Source organism: Vulpes vulpes, chromosome 12 (genome assembly GCF_048418805.1).
Source record: "Vulpes vulpes isolate BD-2025 chromosome 12, VulVul3, whole genome shotgun sequence".
Classification (NCBI taxonomy): domain Eukaryota; kingdom Metazoa; phylum Chordata; class Mammalia; order Carnivora; family Canidae; genus Vulpes; species Vulpes vulpes.
Window position 1 is genome coordinate 132,072,979 of NC_132791.1, and position 18,038 is coordinate 132,091,016.

Consider the following 18,038-nt stretch of genomic DNA (forward strand, 5'->3'; position numbering starts at 1 on the left):
CACCACCCGTCACCACCTGTCAACGGAGGGGGAGGGGGAGAGAGGAGGGGGGCATGTTTGGGGATCCCAGGGGCCCTGGGGGTTGTCTCACCCCACCTCCTGTGGGCTCTTGGTGGCGCTCATGGGGGCTCAGGGGACCCACCTGTGCTGCCCATTTCCCAGGGGTGCTGGTGGCACCTGCTCTGCCTGGGGGTAGGGTGAACACGCAGCCAGCCGGGCCCAGGACGGGCTCCCTTCCCTGAGGGCAGCGGCTCCCCGTCCCATTCCGACAGCCCGGCTTCCCAGGGGGTCCTGACGCTGACCCTGGTTCTTCCCCAGATGAAGACAGGACTCATCATGAACGTAATCGGAGTCTTCTGTGCCTTTCTGGCCATCAACACCTGGGGACGGGTCATATTTGACCTGGACCGTTTCCCTGCCTGGGCCAACGTGACGAATATCGAGACCTAGGGAAGAGCCCTGTGACCGCCGAGTATAGCGCCCCCGCCCTCCAAGGAGCCCCACGCCTTCCCGCACACCTTGCAGCAGAGTCTTGGGGTCCACTCCCCAGAGTGGCCCAGTGATGCCCACACCCCCACGGAGACTGAACCCAATGGGCTGCCTCCTCCTGCAGGCCCATGCCCAGCATGGGGAGTGGGGGATGGGCGGTGGCAGGGCGGAAGCGCAGGGAGCCCCTTGGGATGCTGGGGGGGTGTCTGCTTTTCCCCAGGGTTGGGAGGGGGGCACCTGCCAGCCCCAAGCTGGGCTCTGCTGTCCACCCACCGAGGCCCACAGTCGGCGGAGTGGGGGTTGGATCCCAGCTCAGGAAGCAAGAGAACAGCGGCCACCCAGAGCCTGTGCCTCCCCCAGCTCTCTGTGGCCCCATCCCGTCTCTCTCATTACTTGACAGGGGACACCCCCCCCCCAAGGGGCAGGCTGTCTGGTCCCAGGCAGCTTCCCACTGCTGGGGTCCGAGCCTCCTGGAGCCGCAGGGAGCACAGTGCTACCCTCGAAGGCTGACACTGGGGCTGCTGACTTCTGGATGCTGCGGCCCACAGCTCCACACCGGCTGACGTGCTCTGTTGTGAGGGACGACGTGTACCCCTCCACTGTCAGGGCCATCGGGCGGTGGGTCCCCCTCCCTGGGGCCCTCCAGCGCCCTTACTTCCCCCAAGTGGCTGGGCTGGGGTCACATTCCTTGTGTGGGCAGCGATGGCTGCTCCAGCGGCAGGTGCAGAGTGGACACAGCTGTGCACGGCAGAGCCAGAGCGGGGCCGCCAGAGCTGGTCGTGCTGGGGCTTGGGCTCCCCTCATTGCCAGGCTTTGGCAGCCACGCCTGGCGGTAAAAAGGCTTCGCTGAGAACGAGCCGCGCTCGGCAGCCTCCGGGCAGTGTGGCTGCGGGGACGCCCGCCCCTGCCTACCAATGCCTTACCTGTCCTCCTGGGGCTGCTCTGAAGGCCACGCAGGAGCAGGAACACATCAGGTTCATTGGTGGCACTTGTCAGGGCCGGAGGACATCGGGGCTCAGGGAAAGGCCCCCCAAGGACTAGAGTGGGATGGTTCCCCTGGCCCAGTGTGTCCCCATGGGAAACTGGGCCTGGCTCTCTGCCGTGCAGCAGGCAGTGGCAGGTGCCTGAGTGAACACGTGCTCAGGGCCCACCTCCTATCCATGCTGCTCCCCCTGGTCCTCACAGCAGCCCCATGATGTGGGCTCATGCTCTGGGGACACAGAGGCCCCAACAGGCTGAGCTGTTACAGGATCGTTGTCGCCCTCACACCCATGGGTTTTGGTCGCGGCCATCTGGGAGTGAAGACGTGGGGAAGGGAGTGGGCAGCAGAGCAGGCATCCTGGGTGATGGCACGAGGCCCCCGGGGATGGAGGGAACCTGAGCACGTGGCCCCCTCGGCATTCAGGGTTTTAGAAGCTCCTTTGAGGAGCTGTCTGGGGCCGTCCAAGAGTGGGCCCCATGGGTCGGCCACTGAGTGTGCTCGTTGGGGCCCTGATCACACTCCTATGTCCCCAGTGGGGGCCTCTCCGCGTGCGGATGGCCTCTGGGCCGACCTCTGGACACTGACCCCTCCATTCCTGACACTGACCCTCACATCACAGCTCGTTGTTTAGCTTCAGGGACATCTTGGCAAAGTTGCTCCCGCAGAGGCTATGAGATGGGATGCTGCTGTGGTGTCGTCTGCACCGTCCAGTTCCCTGTGTCCTCGGGGGTCCCTGGCCCTGGTGACCCGTGTGTCCTTTTAACACCTAACCAAGTCATGTGTCCAGACTTGTGCATCAAGTGAGCGGCTGTGACAACTCCAAGTAGACTTTCCACCCTCGCACCCGCTGCTTCTTGTGTACCCACCAAGGGCCTTGTGCACAGGCTGGCGAGGCGCCATGATCCCACCTACCCCAAGGCCTGTATGCTCAGGGAGGAGCCCCTGCGGACGTGGGCTCGGGGACTGTGGGCATCTGGCCCTCCCCTAGGAGGAGCCGGCCCGCTCCCGCTGTGGACGTCTGTCGGTGCCCGAGGACCCGTGCTGCCTGCCTCTCTGGGGCGGGGACGCCAGCTAACCCCGAGTGGCCCACAGCGGGTGTGCAGGGAACAGCACTGAGCCATCACTGTGGTCGTGAGTGAGGTCATGACGGCCACCATCCAGGGTGCTGGCAGAGGGTGGGGGGTTCCGGAGAGCAGACTGCCAGCCCAAGGACTTGGACCACAGGCTCTTTCCAAACAGCTTCTCCTAAAGCCGCTGCTGCTCTGACCGTTATGGCCGATGGGGACGGTGTGTGGCTGCAGGTGATGGCGGTGCGAGCGTCTGGGTGTTCACAGCGGGACAGGGAGTCTGAGGTCCGCAGGGTCCTGAGAGCTCGAGCTGTGTGCACATGCAGGTCTACACCAGAGGCAGCAGGAAGGGTTCCCTCCTTTCAGGACAGCAAACACCTTCTCTGGAGGCCAACTGTCTGCCCTGTGTGTGTATCTGGCCAGTACTTTGTCCTTAGCCACTGGCTGGCTGGTGGTGCGCAAGAGGTGATCCCAGCACTATTGCCACGGGCCCATCAGGATGCATCTCCTGGGCTCGGCGAGTTGGCCTGTCTGTTGAAACCAGGAAACATTCTCCCCCCAAACCTAGAGAAATGTGGGGGTGCTGCTGGGTGGGCAATGTGCAAGGCACGGGCTCCTGGCGGGGTCTCAGCTTCTATCAGGAAGGGTCCCCAGGCTGGCCTGGCGTGGAGTCGGTTCCCTGGCTTCTATCTGGGCTCAGTTGTTTGCCGGAAGCCCTCCCACACCTTCTCCCCCATTGATGTTGTGCCTCTAACGTCTTGGAAGGAGGTTGTGCCCAAGACCCCGTCCTCTCCTCTGAGCACCTGGCTCAGGTGGCTGAGGTCAGCTAGGGTCGTGATCCTGTGACCAGGACTACTCCAAGCCGCGCTGCCAGTGATAGAGGAACCCCACCAGGGTCACAAGTGATGCCAGAAATCCTCATCCTCGGCCCTGGAACTGGGTGTCTCGCTGATGCTCTGAGCCCAGACCCTCCTTAGGGGAGGATCCAGGTTCTGGCTTCCCTGGCCAGCCTGCCCAGATGGCCACGTCCACCCCGGAAACACAGGCTGCCCCTGGCTGCCTGCCACCCGCCAGCGCTGACGGCCCAGGGCAGACGAACATCGGGACTCAGCTTCTGAGACATGGCGAGTTTTTATATTTAAAAAGTGAACACTGTTAACCCAGCATGAGAAATTCCATGGGCACAAAGCCACTTCAAGAGGCCCCCAGCGGTTCCAGAATGGGATTTGCTGGCAGCATCTTTCTTGTCCTTCCAGAAACAGCCCGTCTGCATGAGCTTCTCCTGTAGACATGCATCTTCTCCGTCACACAGGGGCTGTGTCCTGCACGAAGCGCCCATCCATGTTTCCACCCCTCCCCTTAAATTATTTGGAGAACGTTCCATTTCAGGACATGTGAATTTTGACTCTTTTTCTCATCCAATAGCCTGTTTTGTTTTTAAATTGAGGTAACGTGAAAATCCAGCCAACTGTGCGGGTCGTGAGCACACTGTTCCATGCATTGCTCACAATTGTGTGCAGCTTGTGAGCGACACCCAGCCCCGCCTGTCTCCCGTCCCCATCTCCTCTTCCCTCCCTGTGCCCCCCCCCCCCCCCCCCCCCCGGCCACCACTGTTCCCCTAAACCTCTGCATCTGCTGAACAAAATGCTTGTGATGTTTGTTCCTTCGCAATTGTTGCTAAGTGGCTCCTAGGGCACGGCCGGCCGCGGTCTGGCCGCTCCCCCTGGGCGGCCTTGAGGGGTGTTCCGGTCTGGCCTGAATAAAGCTGTGTTCTCTCTGCAGGAATGTGTTTGTGAGCTCGTGCTTGCGTTTCTCCGGGTGAGGGCACCCCCAGGGTTAGAGGCCCCAGGTAGTTTGAAAGCTGCATTGTATTCCAGGGAGAGCGCAACCTGGAAAAGACACAAGCCCTGGGGACGGGCAGCCGGTCAGTGCTGGCCACGCCAGGCTTCTGCGAACACTGCAGTGACTGAGTCGATGCTGGCATCTCCCTGAACCTGTGTGAAGAGAGTCCTTTCCAGAATGACAGACGGGATGAAGGGGTGTGTGCATTTAAACCTGGGGCATGAGCACCTGGGGAGTCAGCAGTGCGGCATCTGCCTTTGTCTCAGGGCGTGACCCTGGGGTTCCCCATCGAGTCCTGCATTGGGCTCCCCACAGGGAGCCTGCTTCTTCCTCTGCTTGTGTCTCTCCCTGTGTCCCATGAATAAATAAAATCTTAAAAAATAATAATAATTAAAAAATAAGCCTGGGCCAGATACTGACCCTCTCCTACCCAAGAGAGTGGTGCCACCATTTATTATCAAAAACTGCACACAATGCCTTATTCTTGCACATCTTAGCAACATTGTGGACCATCAAACTTCTCAATCTTAACTTGAAAAATACTAAGTAGTTGAAAAATATTATCTCATGATTTTCATCCCATTTATTTAAATTACGTGGAACAAGAAGCATCAAAACATTTTTTCAGATATTTATCTGTTTGTGTCTCTTTTTGGTGAACTCCGTTTTCTCCATTTTTCCTCCCCCAGAGGTCTTTTCTTACTCATTTGTAAGAACTCTTTATATATTAAGGAAACTAGTCAGTGAGCAGAGGAATAGTGAGAGTGTCTGTTAAGATCTGGTGAAGCTGGTTACTCTCTGTTTATTGTTTATAACCTACCCTCCCCCCTGGCAATTCTCACAAACTTTTCATAAGAATTTCTGAATCAGCTTCTCCAGTTCCAAAAACAACGTGGTCAGCATGCACCTCTCAGGCCATCTCTCCTACGCCTCTCCCTCCCTCTGTAGGGTTTCCTGGCCTCTGCGCTGGGGGTGTCTGGGGCCAGGATCATTCTTTCTGTGGGGAGCTGTACTGTGCGCTGCGGGATGTCCAGCAGCGTCTTGACCTCTATTCACCAGATGCCAAGAGCAGCCTCCATCTGCACCCCCTGGCTGCGATGATGAATACTCATTGCCAAGTGTCTGGGAACCATGGACTCAGCCTGACCTGGCAGCACGGGATAACTTGCTGCTCCCAGCACCTATGGGGTGCTGTCCCACCTCTACCAGCCCCAAGCTGCCCTAACCAGCCTCGAGATGCTGTAACCAGCCCGAGCTCCCCTAACCAACCCCAAGCTGCCCTAACTGGCCCTGGGCTCCCCTAACCTGCCCCAAGCTCCCCTAATCAGCCCTGAGCTCCCTGTACCGGCCCTGAGCTCTCCTAACCTGCCCTGAGCTCCCCTAACTTGCCTCGTGCTCCCCTAACCCACCCCGTGCTCTCCTAACCCACCCCGTTCTCCCCTAACCAGCCCCTAGCTCCCCTAACCCACCCGGAGCTCCCCTAACCTGCCCCAAGCTCCCCTAACTTGCTCTGTGCTCCCCTAACCTGTCCCGTGCTCCTCTAATTGGCCCTGAGCTCTCCTAACTTTCCCTGTGCTCCCCTAACCTGCCCTGAATTCCCCTAACTTGCCCCGTGCTCCCCTAACCCACCCCGAGCTTCCCTAACCGCTCTTCCTTTCTCCCTGTGGCTCTGTCCACCATCCAGCTAGGACATAATTTACTCCCGACATCCTTCCTCTGTCTCTCCCCTGCCTTCAAGAGTGGAAGGTCTTACTCCCACGTCCTCTGCACCTAGAGCACACCTGGTACATACATAGTATAGGCTGACTCTTTGGGTTTTTCCCATTTAATAGTTTTGTCTTTAAATTGGATAAATGAGGCTCACCTGCGTGGCTCAGCGGGTGAGTGTCTGCCCTCAGCTCAGGTCATGATCCCGGGGTCCTAAGATCAAGTCCTGCACCGGGCTCCCTGCTCAGCAGGGAGCCTGCCTCTCCCTGCCCCTCTGTGCTCTCTTGCTCTCAAATAAATGAAATCTTTAGACATTTGGATAAATGAATAGATCAGAGCAGGCTCATAGATTAGGTTAGATGAGAAACGACTACTGATTCATTCTGCACAAAAAGATGGTATTTTCCCTCATATTAAAGTGTCCTCTCCTGCTCTCCTGCAAAGTGGACAGTCCATTGTAAATAAGAAATACTGAATGATTTTTATAGTAAATGTCTTGTCCAGCCTGTTTTTTTTTTTATTTCCCCTAAAATTTCCCCTATTCCCTATTTCCCCTTCCCCTTGGGAAGCTTGGGAAACACCGTCCCCTCATCGGCTGTGGGGCCAGGCCTCAGAGATGTCCCTAGCCCTGACCCTGGGCCTGGCATCATGTGTCTGGGAGCTCTAGCTGTGTCTCTCCCCAGCTCTCCCTCAAGTCTGGGGGGGTGGGGGCACGTGTGTCCACCGTCCTCCCTGAGGTCCTCCAGCCGACGGCCATGCTCAGGCCCCCATGTGGCTTCTCCAGAGATCTGGGGCTCATCTCTGAGCTCCCTGGGGGGCAGGTGACAGACCGGAGAGTGACCTTTGCTTTCTTGGCCAGTTCCCGAGCCTAATGGCAGGGGCTTGTGCCAGGGACAGACTGTCAGGGGTCAGGGTATTACAGGAGGGCAGGACCCTGCCTCCCATCTCTCTGTTTTCCCCGTACCTTCTGGACAGGCCTGTCCCCCACCTGGTCTGCAGGGTGGGAGTGGGGGAAGGCCAGGCACGGCCACTGCAGAGCTCTGGCTCTCCTTCCATCATCGCTGCCTCTGCTGGGGCCTCCTGTTCAGCTATTCCTGGGAGGATGCCTGTCAGGGCCACACGGGCCCCGGGTCCACCCGAGGTCACCCTGAGTGTGCACGAGGTGGCCTCCAGATGGGTCTGAAGCTGTTACCTGGCACCACTCTGGGCAAAGAGAAGGCCCACAGAAGCACAAAGCTCCAGAAATATTACATAAAACAAGCTGATACTTGGCGGGGGTGGAGTGGGGGGGTGGGGAGCTGTAGGGGGGTGCTGGGCAGAGGCCCTGACCATGGGCACACTGAGTGTCCGCTAGCATACTGTCCATCCTGCCCCCAGCCGGGCTTTACCCAGGCCTTCCCTCCAGGGCCCCAGCAGCCTGGACAGAGCCCAAGCTGGGAGGCCGGCTTCCAAAGGCGGGGGTCTCCTGCCCACGGTGGGCTCTGCGGTGTCCGTGGTTGGCCACTTGACATTTATAGCTCCAGCGCTTCTCAGCTTACTGTCCCTGCGGTGGGGTCTGGCTCTCGGGACAGCACCGCTGCGGTGAGCCTGCTGCTGGCCACAGCCCAAGCCTAAGCTGGGAGGGAGGCCTGGTTCCTGCCGCTGGTTGCCCGGGGCCCTTTCCAGAACCTGGCTGGCTGCTGGGAAGCTGCCGGGATGCTGAGGGGCCCCTGGGACCCCTGGCCCAACAGGATCTCCCCCTGGCCTGCGTGGCACTCTGGGCCAAGGCGTGCTAGTACAGGGGTGAAGGAGCAGGGAGACCAAAGAAGGGCTTGGGACAGGGCTGGATGGCCAGGGGCAGGGGTCTCTGTTGGGGGCAGGGGTCTCCGTTGGGGGCAGGGGACTCGAGGAGCACACAGGAAGCCCCCGTGTGTGTGTGCCACTCCCCACTTGCAGGGTGGCCCACACAGCCCTTCGGGCGGCCAGGACACTCTCCCTGCTGCCTAGTGTGACCCTCCCTCATGTGAGGGAGGGTTTCTCTGTCCAGGGGTCTGAGCTAGGAGGGACTGAGGAAGTGGGCCGGGTGTCCCCAAACGCTGCAGCCCCAGTGCAGCCAACCCGGAAGGGATGCTGACTCCAAAGGCCCACACTTCACTGTGCCATGTGGATTGGGGGTGTCTGAGGAGGGAAGGGGTGGGTCCTGCTGCCCCACAGAGACCCGGGAGGGGCCGGGCCTGGCTCCTGGCACCCAGTGTCCACTCTGCTCTGCTATGACTCAGGGAAGGGGCCACCGAGTCACAGACCAACTCCCTGCCCTCCCATCCCCCCACCCCCTCCCCCAGACCCAAGGCCTGACTCTGGCCTGCTCTTTGTGACCTCTGGGATTAGAAGATCATGTTGTGGAGGGAGGGAGGGAATGAAGAAGGGAGGGAGAGAGGGTCAGGCACAAGACAGGCCTCGGGTGTCTGGAACTCACACCCTACAATCCAGGGAAACCCCAAAGAGCAATCAGGGCAGAGGATGGGGGCAGGTGAGCCCTGATTATGGGGTGGGGTGTGGAGGGGGCTGTGGGAGGGCAGGGCCCGTCTTGGGGAGGTGAGGACAGCTACCTAAAAATGGAGCTGATTTTCACATAAATAGAACACCTTTTGGGCGTGTTTCTTTTTTAAAGTCAGGATTTATTTCAGTGCCCCCGTCCTTAGCAAATAACCCTTGATGGGCCAGCCCACGGTGGTTTCAGCCTGATGACATGGATAGCTTCTTCCTGGGCTGCCCTCAAGGATAAGCCGGTTCTGTCCCACAGTGAGGGCTCAATGCCTGGTGCAGGCTGAGAGATGGGGTCACGGGGGTGGGCTCCAGTCAGTCCTCCAGAGCGCATGAACCCGAGGAGACAACCCGCGGCAGCTTGTGTGGACTGGTTCCTTCACTCAGGGTGTGTGAACCCACAAAGCTTCCGCCATTGATTTGAAGCAGTTATGAAGCATGAATAATTTTGCAGGTTCTCCTTCCTTCTTTCTGTTTTTTTTTTTTTTTTAAGATTTTATTTATTTATTCATGAGAGACACAGAGAGAGGCAGAGACACAGATAGAGGGAGAAGCAGGCTCCCTGTGGGGAGCCCGATGTGGGACTTGATCCCAGGACCCGGGGATGACACCCTGAGCAGGAGGCTCAACCACTGAGCCCCTTGGATGTCCCTTCTTTCTTTTTTTTCTTTAACACACAGTAAGCACTTGCTAAGAGACGAAGAGATAGACACTGATCCTGCCCATAGAATTCCTCCAGCAGAGTCAGGAGCATGTGCAAGAGGAGACTGGCCAAAGGTGGGGAGGGAGGGGAGCCATCCAGGCCACAGGGGGCTGGTCCTGGGGCTTGGCTGAGGGAGGGGAGCTGTGTATGGCTGGACAGGTGTGCAGAGGAGCAGGTACTGGTGTCGGGCTCAGGCCCAAGTGCTAGTGAGGAGGCCCAGCTATGGGACCCCCGAGTGGCAGCCTGGGTGGGGGAGGGCGGGGAGGGCTGGTGGTTTCAGGCCAGCTGCCTGTGGGGCAGGGGTGGGGAAGGCTGGGGCAACCTACAGGAAGCCTGGGGGCCTGTCTGGGCTGCGCGGATTATGTCTGAAGTGGGAATCACAATAACACAGGTTCACACCGGCGGGGTGATGTGACTGAGCCGGGTGTGCACACCAAGGGCCAGTCCTTTCGTGTCTCGCAAGGCTACGGGTCGCAGGACGGTGTGGGGGGCCTTGGGGAGGAAGCAGCAGTGCAGCTGCAGGTTGGCCACCAGGGGCCCAATCTCTTGTTCCCTCCCTAGGGCAGGGGAGTGTCCCTGGGGCTGACAAGTGCTCTCCCCTGGTGGGTCTGGGGACAGAGAGGGACCTAGGGGCCCTGTGTGTTAACTTGGCCCCTTTAGCCCAGCTTGTCTGTTGACGATGGTCCCTAGGGGCCAGCACTTGGCCTGACTCCAGGACCCCGCTCAGGGCCAGAGGTAGTGCAGCACTCGGGAACTTTCTGGAAGGCAGAGGCTGAGATCACCCCGACCAAGGGCAGCTCGCCTGCTTCACAGACAGGGCTCCCATCAGCTGTCCAGGCTCCTGGCTCGGGCCCCAGGCTGAAGCCCATTGGCTCCTAGGAGCCAGTGGTCTCCACCGAAGCCGGTGCTGACTTGGCTTTGAGTGGGCTGCCTGGGAGGAGCTCCAGCAAGCCTGGCCCTGCGAAAAGGCCCGTTACCTGCCAGAGCTTGGCGTTCAAAATAGAATCTTGAGGAGCAGCAAACCCTTTAATTCAATGTGTCCCAACAGTGGGTCGGTGTGGGGATAACTATGATCCAGCCAGGCCCAGGCTATAATCACGGAGTCAGAATGAAAAATTATAGGCATTGTGTGGGCTTGTTTTAAATATAACGTAATGCATACTGCCCTCCCTCTTATTTGCTGGATTTGAAGTGGACTCCTTGGCAGTTGGCACAGATTTTGCCTGACGTGTAGCACATAAAAATGGCCCTTGCGCAGTGAAAGGGGCGTGGCAGGAGGCCTCCCCAGCCCCACGATGGTCCCTCCTGCCTGAGGCTCACAGCCCGTGGCCACCTGCATGGTCAGTGTAGGCACAGGCTCGGACCCCATGGTCCCACGGCTACCAAGCCATGTGTGAGCCCCGGCAGGTCACAGGTGTGTGGGTGGTCACCAGGAGGAGGTCGCACGTCCCAGGGCCACCCCGATGTGCCCCTTGCCCTCAGCTGACCCTGTACGAGGAAGCCGAGGACAGACAGCATTTCACACCCAACCAAGTTTCCCCAACATTCTGTGCCTCGGCGCTGCTGTGCGTGGTGAGGCTGTATGTCGGTCCTGCCTTTCTGGAAAGCCAAATAATACATATCCCTCCAGGTGGGAACCTAACCTAAGGGAGGGATCACATGGCGGACAAAAGTTGGTACTTAAAATATGTTGACTTTGGTGTGTTCTTCTACTCTTGGGAGGCAGTGAGATTTCGCAGTGTGTCCCATGGAGCCATTTCACACAGTCACTGAAGGTGTTGACGAAGGAAAATGCTCGCTAGAGAGTGGACACGACGGACACAGAGCCGTGTGGGCCGCAGGCTTGAGAGGAGAACATAGCAGAGAGGCACGTGAGGACAGGTCACAGTGATGATAGCTGTTGCACTTATAGGATCCCATCTCATTTCTGGTGTCTCCCACAGTTTCCAAATATCTCATATTGAGCATGACTTTAACCTCCAAAGAGCCGAGCGTGGAAAGTGTTAAATATGATGAGAGGGTGGGCCTTGCTGTCTGGGCTCCCGTCTGGGTTAGCAGGCCATCCTCAGGGTCTGCAAGGTGACCACAGGGATTTGCTGACCGGGGGGCTCCGCCGAAGGCATCCGGGAAGGTGAGCTTTCTGAAATCTTTCCATGAGCCCCGGCATGGGCATGGCTGCCAGCCCTGCTCTGGCCCAGCCACCCTGTGAGGGCCCACGACCCCCTGCCCAGCTGGGGCCAAGTGGGCTCTCTGTGGGCAAGGAACTCATCAGAGCAGGAAGACAGGCCAATAGCCCTTCTGCTGTCCCCACGTCTGGGCTCTGGGGACCCCATTCATGGGCCCTGTTAGACCACACACCCCCAGCTGCTGGACACCGTCGGGTGAGGGTGGGGAGCCTGCAGAGCCTTGCTGGCAAGGGTCATGGAGGGACAGCCTGGTCTCTCCCAGCCGGTTCTCAGGAGGTCAACCCAGCTAAGGCCACCTGCAGAGATGAGATGGGGAGGGAGGCCGTAGAGGCCAGTGGCCAGCGTCCAGGTCTAGCAGGGAGCTGGTCAGGGCTTGTGCAGGACTTCCATGAACCAGCCACGTGCCTGCCCCATTAGCCACTGCGGGCAGACGGGACTCAGGAACTGAAAGGCTAGACAGATGGACGCAGTGCTTGTGAGATGGAAGATGCCCCTGCCAGGGGACACCTGGGGGGCTAATTCAGCTCAGGTCTTAACCCCAGGGTCCTGGGATGGAGTTCCACATCGGGCTCCCCGCAGGGAGCCTGCTTCTCCCTCTGCCTGCGTCTCTGCCTCTCTCTCTCTGTGTCTCATGAATAAATAAGTAAAATTGTTAAAAAAAACAAAAACAAAAACGCAGCCCCTGCCAAGAGTGGGTGACAGCATGTAGGCCGACAGTGGACGTGCTAACTCATCCTGGCTGTAACAGGGAACTACTTGGGCGAGCCTCCCACTGTGCCATTTTGCACCTCCCCAATTAACACACGCTGAGGAAATTAGAACATTTCAGAGGCGTGGTAAAACCCTTCGACACCCCACCGGGAGGGAGCTCTGTCAATCAGCTCAACCTTTTAGGGAAGAAACAGGGCAACATGGCTCTGGCTCCAGAGCTCCTAAAATGCTCATGCCACCCTTAGGCGGTCATTGCACCTCTGGGGACCTGGTGGATGGAAGTCACTAGCACAACGGAGATGCCACAGGTTTGTCTGTAAAAGACAACTCATGCTGTGTGATCCCTTATGTCCAAGGCACCGTGGCATGGCTGCCGTGGAGACTTAAAAACAGGGACTCTGAGAACGACAGTATGTGCAAACAGGCAGAAAATGAAACCACCTACATAAGAAAATTAATAAGTACGTACAACAGCTGCCTGAATGTGTGGACGGCTCCACCCGTGCTGGCGAACCGTGGCCCCGACGCCCTGCTGGGCACACAGACACTCCTGTCTCCCCCCGGGCATCTGCCCTGCCGCTCCCTGTCTGCGGTGCCCTGACCCTGAAGCCTGAGCCACAGACCTCAGCCTGGTGGGGACGCGGTCCCGGCCGAGCCTGCCCACCTGGCCAGCCTGGGTGAGGCCTGCTGACTCATGCTCAGTCACACCTCAAGCAGCGGAGCCAGAACAGATAGGGCAGAGCTGGGAGTCGGGCTGAAAAGAGGGATGCAGTAATTGTGAAGGCCCCGGAGAGGCTGGCTGTGTACGAGCGCAGCAATCCGTGCAAGCCCGCTGATGCCTGCCCTCCCTGGCGGGAGTGTCATGGGCTGGGGGGGGGGGGGGTCAGGTATTGCAGGCTGGACTGCCCCTCCCAATCCGAGTCCCCATCTCATGGCCCTGGCTTCCCCGGTTCCTGGTGACCAACTGTCATGGAAACCAGTGTTGCATGGGGACTTGGTAGGTGCTGGAGAGCCGGGCAGGGAGGAGAGAGCATGCGGCATGTGAATGAACACGTGGCCTCAAACAGTTCTGTCTTTATTCAGGGTCTGTCCATCCTTCCCAAGAGTGCCCGTCCTGGTGCTGGGGAGATGCTGCACCCCTGCATGCCCCACTGCACAGGGCCAAGACGCTGGGTGACTGCGCCTGTGTCCAGACAAACTGGACCTTGTTCATGGTCCCTGCGGGCTCACTGGACACAAAAGGGCTTTATGATGATCCCTGCCCTTCATGAGCTTTTGGTCTCACGGGAGACACGGCAGCCGACTTCATTAAGCATAGTCTGAGGGCGGTCACACAGGTGTCATCAGAGGTGGCAGTGGGGCATGGAAACACCCAGGAGGTGGGCTGGGGGTCAAGTGAGGCCGGCGCCAGACATGGAGCGGGGCCCTTGGGGACAGGCTGCAGGTCACCTGGTAGAAGGCGCATCGGGGCCCCAGGGTCCACGGAGGCCTCCCTACCCCTATCGCCAGGGAGCAGCAGACACTTATAGGGACGTGGCACAGAGGTTGCTGCCCTCCACAATGCCAGACCCTGCGGTTTCACTGAGCCCTGTGCCCCTGTGTCCTTCCCTGGAGGAACCATGGGTCACCAGAGGGTGCATGGTGGCCAGGGGTGAGTGCGGTGTCCGGGGGCACCTGATGGCGGAAAGCTGCAGGCCAGGCTAGGTATCGTGCAGAAGGCAGGAGGAGGGGGAACAAGAGCGTGAACTGCTTTAGAAACACAGCCTGGGGGCTCCTGGGGGGCTCAGAGGTGGAGCATCTGCCTTTGGCTCAGGGATGACCCCAGAGTCTGGGGATCGAGTTCTGCATCGGGCTCCCTGCAGGGAGCCTACTTCTCCCTCTGCCTGTATCTCTGCCTCTCTGTCTCTGTGTCTGTCATGAATAAATGAATAAAATCTTTAAGGAAAGAAGAAAAGAAACAGCCCAAGCGGGGAGGGTACCTCTGCACCAGGGCAGCTGCTGGGCTGGCCAGATGCAGGGATGGGCGCAGTTGCATGAGGTGCTCACTGTGGGGAGGAAGTCAGGTGACAGGGATGCAGCAGGACCAGCAGGTGGAGGAGTGTAGGAAACAGACCCGAGGTGATGGTGGGAAGTCGAGGGGCAGGGGGACCAGTTCTGTTGGAAAGACGTCGTGGATCTAGGCCACCAAGGACAGGAAGTCCTGGCGCTCGGGAGGGTCCAGGTGGAGGGTGGTCAAGCCAGGCGGCAGTGAAGGCCAGCGGTAGAGCATGCAAATGAGGAAGGAGTTCTGGGGACCCGAAGTCTGGGGTAGAGGAGGGACAGGACACAGAGACCAGAGGAGGGATATCTGTGGGGGCGCATGGCCCTCAGGGTCAGATGCCACGCACAGGTCAGGGAGGGTGGGCTGTAGGCCTGGCAGGGGGCAGCAGGGAGAGCTCTGGGAGGAGCAGCCAGGCCCTCGGGTTGGGCAGCTCTGCAGAGAGCGCATGCAGCTCTGGCTTAGGGTGGGGCAGGTGGGAACCGGACAGACAGACAGACGGGACATCTTTATGGATCTGAGGCAGGAGGAGAGGGACCAGGCCCCACACACTCCACGTCGTCTCCTCACCCTCAAGCCTTGGGCCCTCCTGGCCAGCAGGACTCTCTTCCCCAAGGCTGGTCTAGCCTCACATCTGTCAGTCCTTCTGTCAGTCCGTGATCCGCGAGGAGGAGCTCACGGCCAGCACAAGGTAGGCAGCCTAGCCCATCGCGGACGGCCCAGCAGTGTGGGGATTTCAGTGGAGCCATCTTCTGTTTGTCTGTAGATTTTTTTTTTTTAAGATTCTATTTATTTATTTATTTATTTAACTTTTTAAAAAGATTTTATTTATTTATTCATGATAGAGAGAGAGAGGCAGAGGGAGAAGCAGGCTCCATGCCGGGAGCCCGACGCGGGACTCTATCCTGGAACTCCAGGATCGCGCCCTGGACCAAAGGCAGGCACCAAACCGCTGAGCCACCCAGGGATCCCCTAAAGATTTTATTTAAAGAAATAAAATGTATTTGCTTCCCCGGGGAAGTCACCTCACCTCTCAGCACCGTGTCCTGACCTCCCTGGTTCGTGGTGGGGGCGGGCACGCAGTGCTCTGACCGTGGACGGGGGAGGGAGTGCTCGGCGCATGTCCAGTCCCATTGGGATACACGTGGCTCCTTCTGGGAGAGAATGGGGAGCAGGGTCGTTCCCCCCACCCAATCGTGCGGGCATGACGTGAGAAGATGCTGATTTTCCAAGATGAATATGGCGGCAGTGGCGGTGGCAGTGGCGAGGGCCCCAACCTACATCTGGGGACCTCGGCCCGAGTGCAACTAGACCAGGGTGTCTTGGGTCCCGAGACAAGAGTCCACCGTGGGGTGGACAGCTGGGAGTGGCTGTGCCTCACTGCAGGGGGACTGGTGCCTTGGAGGTCGTGGGGCTCCTGGGGAGGAGTCGCTCAAAGGCGACGGGCAGGCCTGGCCAGCCCAGGCTTCCCCAGCTGAGGATGGACCTCACCGCTGTGCAGGGATCCACTGACCTCTGCTGTCCACTGCCAGTCATGGCACTTCCCTGGGGCACCGCAGCGGGAGGGGGCAGACCGCAGACGCCCACTTCCTCCACAGAGACTCCCCCTCAGAATATATTTGACGCTGTGACAGCTCATGAAGTTTTGCGTGCACACTCAGGTCCATTCCACATTTCTCTGTGTTTATTCCGTTAGTAAGAAAAAGGCTGGTTTACAATCCACAACATGCATGTCACAGTCCCAAGATTTTCTTCTGATGTTCAGAAAACACTGAGTGTGCTTTCTTGTTTAAATCAATTCACCAGAATGTGTTTATTTTTATTTTATTCATTTATTTATTTTTAAAGATTTTATTTATTCATGAGAGACACAGAGAGAGAGAGGCAGAGACACAGGCTGAGGGAAAAGCAGGCTCCCAGTGGGGAGCCCGATGTGGGACTAGATGCCAGGACCCCGGGATCGCTCCCTGAGTGGAAGGCAGAGCTCAACCACTGAGCCCCTCAGGCATCCCAACAATGGGCCAACTTAGCAAGAAGAGACCGTGAAGCTTCTGTCCCTAAGAACACCTTTGAAGCCATAATGAGACATTTCCCGAGTCCCGGGAATGTTATTCTTGTCTTTCTTTCTTTTTTGTTTTTTATTCTTGTCCACGGTGTTCCCCATAAGTGAAACGTAGGTACCCCGTTGCTCACCTTGACTTGGTGACCAAGAATTCTGGAGGTTCTGGGAGGCCGTGAGCAGCGGTTGCAAGAACCTCTGCTCCTTGCCAAACTGTGTTTGGCTGCCTCAGACTGCAGTTTTTCCATCTGTGCCATGAAGATCAACTGTGATGGGATATTTGAGGGCGGGGGGAGAGACAGAGACTCTCCAGCAGGGTTCACGCCCAGCGTCTAGCTGGTGGTGCAGGGCTCCACCTCACAACCCTGAGACCACGACCCAAGCTGGAGTCAAGACGCAGATGCCTAACTGACCAAGCTACCCAGGCGCCTCCCTCCTCTTCCCCTCAAAAGTGACATCTTTGTCCAGGCTACCGTGTGTGGAAGCCTCTAGAAGCTGGATCAAGTGTCCGGAGCAGGTACTTGTTGGGCTGCCCTGGGATGGCAGGGGCAGCAGCAGCAGAGTGCTAGGAATCTGTACTCTGGGCATGTACGTGATGACCAGAGCTGGATCTTGGGTGGTTCTTCCCATGGCTTGCAGGACCGGAGGTGCTCTTCCACTTCTAGTACGTTCAGCACAACTGACAGCAACACACACATGCTGAATTTTGAAAGCTGTTCTCTGCTTGCACATAAATAGATGGATCATGAGGATCACAAGTGCTGACCTTACCGCCACACTAACTGGGTTGGCAACCACTGAAGGCAAGTCCTGGCGCTTCGCAGGCTCGGGGGTTCTGAGGGATGAGTCCATGGAGCCATTAATTGAGTCGCTGGCAGGGGCCACTCTGCACTTTGCTTTCTGGAGGCCATGATGGGCTTGGCCTTGGACACCACATCACAGCTACAGAAGCCCCCGGGCTCCTTTGGAGCTTCCAAAGCACCTGCACAGGCTGCTGCAGGTACATCACAAGTCACGGCAGAGAGAAACTTCCCTAACATGCAGGGTCACGTGAGCGGAGGCTGTGGAATCTGACATGCAACACAGTATAGGTGACAAATATCTCGTGACATCCTTTTCCTTCCTGACGCTTGTCTTTTTTTTTTGGATACTTTCTTGCTCTGTGTGGATTTCAGCTTTGAAACAGATAAATGAAATTGGAAGAGACAAACCTACACAAAACCATTCATATGGAATATGTGTAACAAAACAGAAGGAAGGTGCCAGAAGCCTCTATCCTTTCAGGAGAATCGGTCAAAAAAAAAAAAAAAAAAAAAAGAGAGAGAGAGAGAGAGAATCGATGGTCTAGAAAGCCAGCTTTTGGCTTTTCCACAGTGACCTTCCAGCCAGTCTTCCAGAGCCTACTAGAAAGGGGGAGAGAAGCAGTGAATGCAGAAAGGTCTGGAAGGGTATTACTATCAGCACCAGGCTGATATTAGTGAATTAATGAAATAATTAACCTCAGCACCAGGCTGCTGACACTATTATCCCCATGGGATTGCAATGGAAAGGAATGATGACAAATTAATAAATTTCCCTTTACATATTTTTCAATCATTTCATGTTACATTGAATGCATATCACCTTTGTGATGAAAGCATTAAGTAGAAACCCTGTCAGAGAAAACCAACTATTTTGTTCATCAAAAAAACAAACACAATTAAGAGAAGGTCTGTATGTAATGCATGTGGT

At 57.6% G+C, this 18,038-nt stretch overlaps 1 protein-coding gene across 13 annotated transcripts in view; it reads left to right on the plus strand.

The window, feature by feature from the left end:
* Nucleotides 1-15,277, plus strand: part of SLC13A5 (solute carrier family 13 member 5) — a 33,245-nt gene extending 17,968 nt beyond the window's left edge. For 4 of the 13 annotated variants that reach the window (XM_072729997.1, XM_072729996.1, XM_072729995.1 and 1 more), the window contains one exon: nt 15,094-15,277. In XM_072729997.1, coding sequence (XP_072586098.1) covers nt 15,094-15,204 — 111 coding nt within the window. In that variant the 3' untranslated portion in view covers nt 15,205-15,277. Of the gene's footprint in view, nt 1-318; nt 4,320-5,328; nt 6,594-14,770; nt 14,940-15,093 lie in introns of those variants that run through there. The other 9 variants (XM_072729989.1, XM_072729992.1, XM_072729988.1 and 6 more) reach the window with 4 other exon arrangements.
* The last annotated feature ends 2,761 nt before the right edge of the window (nt 15,278-18,038 follow it).